The 2,272-nt window shown below is 31.9% G+C and overlaps 1 protein-coding gene across 1 annotated transcript; it reads left to right on the top strand.

Moving 5' to 3' along the window:
* On the top strand, window positions 1–705 carry LOC108341516 (agamous-like MADS-box protein AGL80). Its single transcript, XM_017579190.2, has one exon. It carries the CDS (start codon window positions 1–3, stop codon window positions 703–705), a length of 705 nt encoding a protein of 234 aa, XP_017434679.2.
* The last annotated feature ends 1,567 nt before the right edge of the window (window positions 706–2,272 follow it).

Here is a 2,272-nt window from a genome sequence, read left to right as displayed (position 1 = left end):
ATGACCAGGAGAAAGGTGAAACTTGCATTCATAGAAAACGATTCTGCAAGGAAGACAACATGCAAGAAAAGGAAAAAGGGAATGCTGAAGAAGATCGAGGAACTCAGCACCCTTTGTGGAATTGATGCATGTGCTATAGTTTATGGTCCCGATGATCATGAATCAGAGGTTTGGCCATCCCATTGTGAGGTCCAAAAGGTGGTGGGAAGGTTCAGGAACATGCCTGCAGTGGAGAAAATCAAGAAGATGGTGAACCAGGAGAGCTTCATAGGACAAAGGATCCAAAAGGGTAACCAACAAATAATGAAACTTATGAAGGAGAATGCGGAGAAGGAGTTCACCTTGTTCATGTTTCAATGCCTTACTGAAGGTAGGGTTTTGCCAGATGAAAATAACATGACCTTGGCTGATTTGAATGTCCTTTCATCAGTGATTGAACAAAACCTTAAAGACATTGATAAAAGGTTGCAAACTCTGAATGTTAATCAGATACAACCGACTCAACAACCCGAGATGCAAACATCAGTATTCCAATCGCAGTTGAAAACAACATCGTACCAACCGCATTTGCAAATGGCACTTATGAGTTCTGGACATGGGTTGGATATGGATGTCAATCCCATGCAAAGGTTGTTGTTTATGAACTTGTTTAATGGTAATAGAGATGAGACAATAATGCCTCCATTTGGTGATCCTAATCTCTAGTTTTGGCCAAACCTAGGCTTGTTATTACCTTGAAAACACTTACCTATGTGTTTGTTGTCGATCCTTTAATGATTATGTTTCAGATCAATTATTTTGGTTTGTTTGATGTTTTTCACTGGCCTTGTATGTCAATAGGTAGACAAAGTGGTAAGTCATTTATTGTCTTGTCTTCACATTATTTATATATTCTGTACGTGCAAACGAGTAAATCAAATGGCTTTGCTGCATGTGTTCCTACTTGCAGAACTTCATTATGGTTAATGAGGGTTTTGCTTTTGAAAATCTATTGTCTTATGTAATAAAAAAAGTTATGATACATAGTTAAGGCTCCTAAAGTGGTGCATAAAACAATGTTGCTCAAAATGAGAGAGATTCATGTTGACTAAGGAGAATAATGTGGTATGCTTCATGAGTCATTTTGTACTTGCTCACAATGTCAAGATTACCAACAAAATTATAATAAATGTCAATAAATAAAGAAAAATAAAATGCAGTTATTTGTTTCCTGTTTTGTATTTATATCTTGAGTAATTGATAGTGATTGTATTTTAAATTTAATAAGTAATTTTTAGTTCTTATTTAATTGAGATTCAATTTAAATGATTAATTAAAAATTAATTCTGTATTGAATCTTAAATGATTTGATTGGATTTTGGTAAAAATATTTTTCTACACATCAATATGAGATTAAATCTCATCTTAAATTTGTTAAATTCTTAGTACAGTGAATTTTATTTTTTTATCTCGTTTTATCTCATTAATAGTGAAATATGATTACTCCACTCGGGTAAGAATTTAATACCTCATAATTTTAACAAAAAATTAACACTTTAATTTCAATGACAAAAATTTAAGATGAAATATGATGGAAAATTATGAGTCAACTAACTTATTGATTTTGTAAACAAAAAAATTATTACATAATAATTTAAACTAATAAAAACTGTTAAAAAACTATAGCGAAAAACTATTTTGGACCACTGCAATCTTGGAAAGTGTTCATTGTACTTATTCATTCTTTTAAAGTAACGTGAAGAGGTGAAGTTCGGCTATGTAAAAGGGATTTTTTTTTTCATTATCGATTATTTTAACTACAATAAATATGTTTTTATGCGGTTGGCAAAATCGTATGGAAAATCATTACCGACAAAGATTTTTGAGGTTTTCAGAAACTGCTGTAACTTATGAGGGTTTATTTAATCACTGTCATTTATGGAGATTTTCACAGAAACCGTCTATACTTGCCTAAGTTCATAAAAATCGCTCATAATTGTTGGAATTAATAAAAACTGCTGGGACTTAGGTGGATTAGTAAAAAATCGTAGATATTTTCTGGTTTCATTGTAACATCCCAAATTCTAACATTAATGTAACAACCCAACTTTTTACATTATATGTAACATCCCAAATTTTCACACTTGATAATTAACATTACATTTACGGTAACATTCCGTAATCTCACCCTTTAAAATTTCCTAGTTAATATAAGTCTATACATGTAAAAAGATTCTAATTATAGTTCTTCTACTCCTCCCTTTCCTTGGCACTATGTGAGGCGACATTCCTT

The sequence above is a fragment of the Vigna angularis genome, chromosome 6 (genome assembly GCF_016808095.1).
Source record: "Vigna angularis cultivar LongXiaoDou No.4 chromosome 6, ASM1680809v1, whole genome shotgun sequence".
Lineage (NCBI taxonomy): Eukaryota > Viridiplantae > Streptophyta > Magnoliopsida > Fabales > Fabaceae > Vigna > Vigna angularis.
This window is presented reverse-complemented; position numbering and strand designations above follow the sequence as displayed.

Bases quoted from the DNA above. Each gene is read 5' to 3' on its own strand.
- LOC108341516 (XM_017579190.2), top strand. From the start codon at position 1: ATGACCAGGAGAAAGGTGAAACTTGCATTCATAGAAAACGATTCTGCA.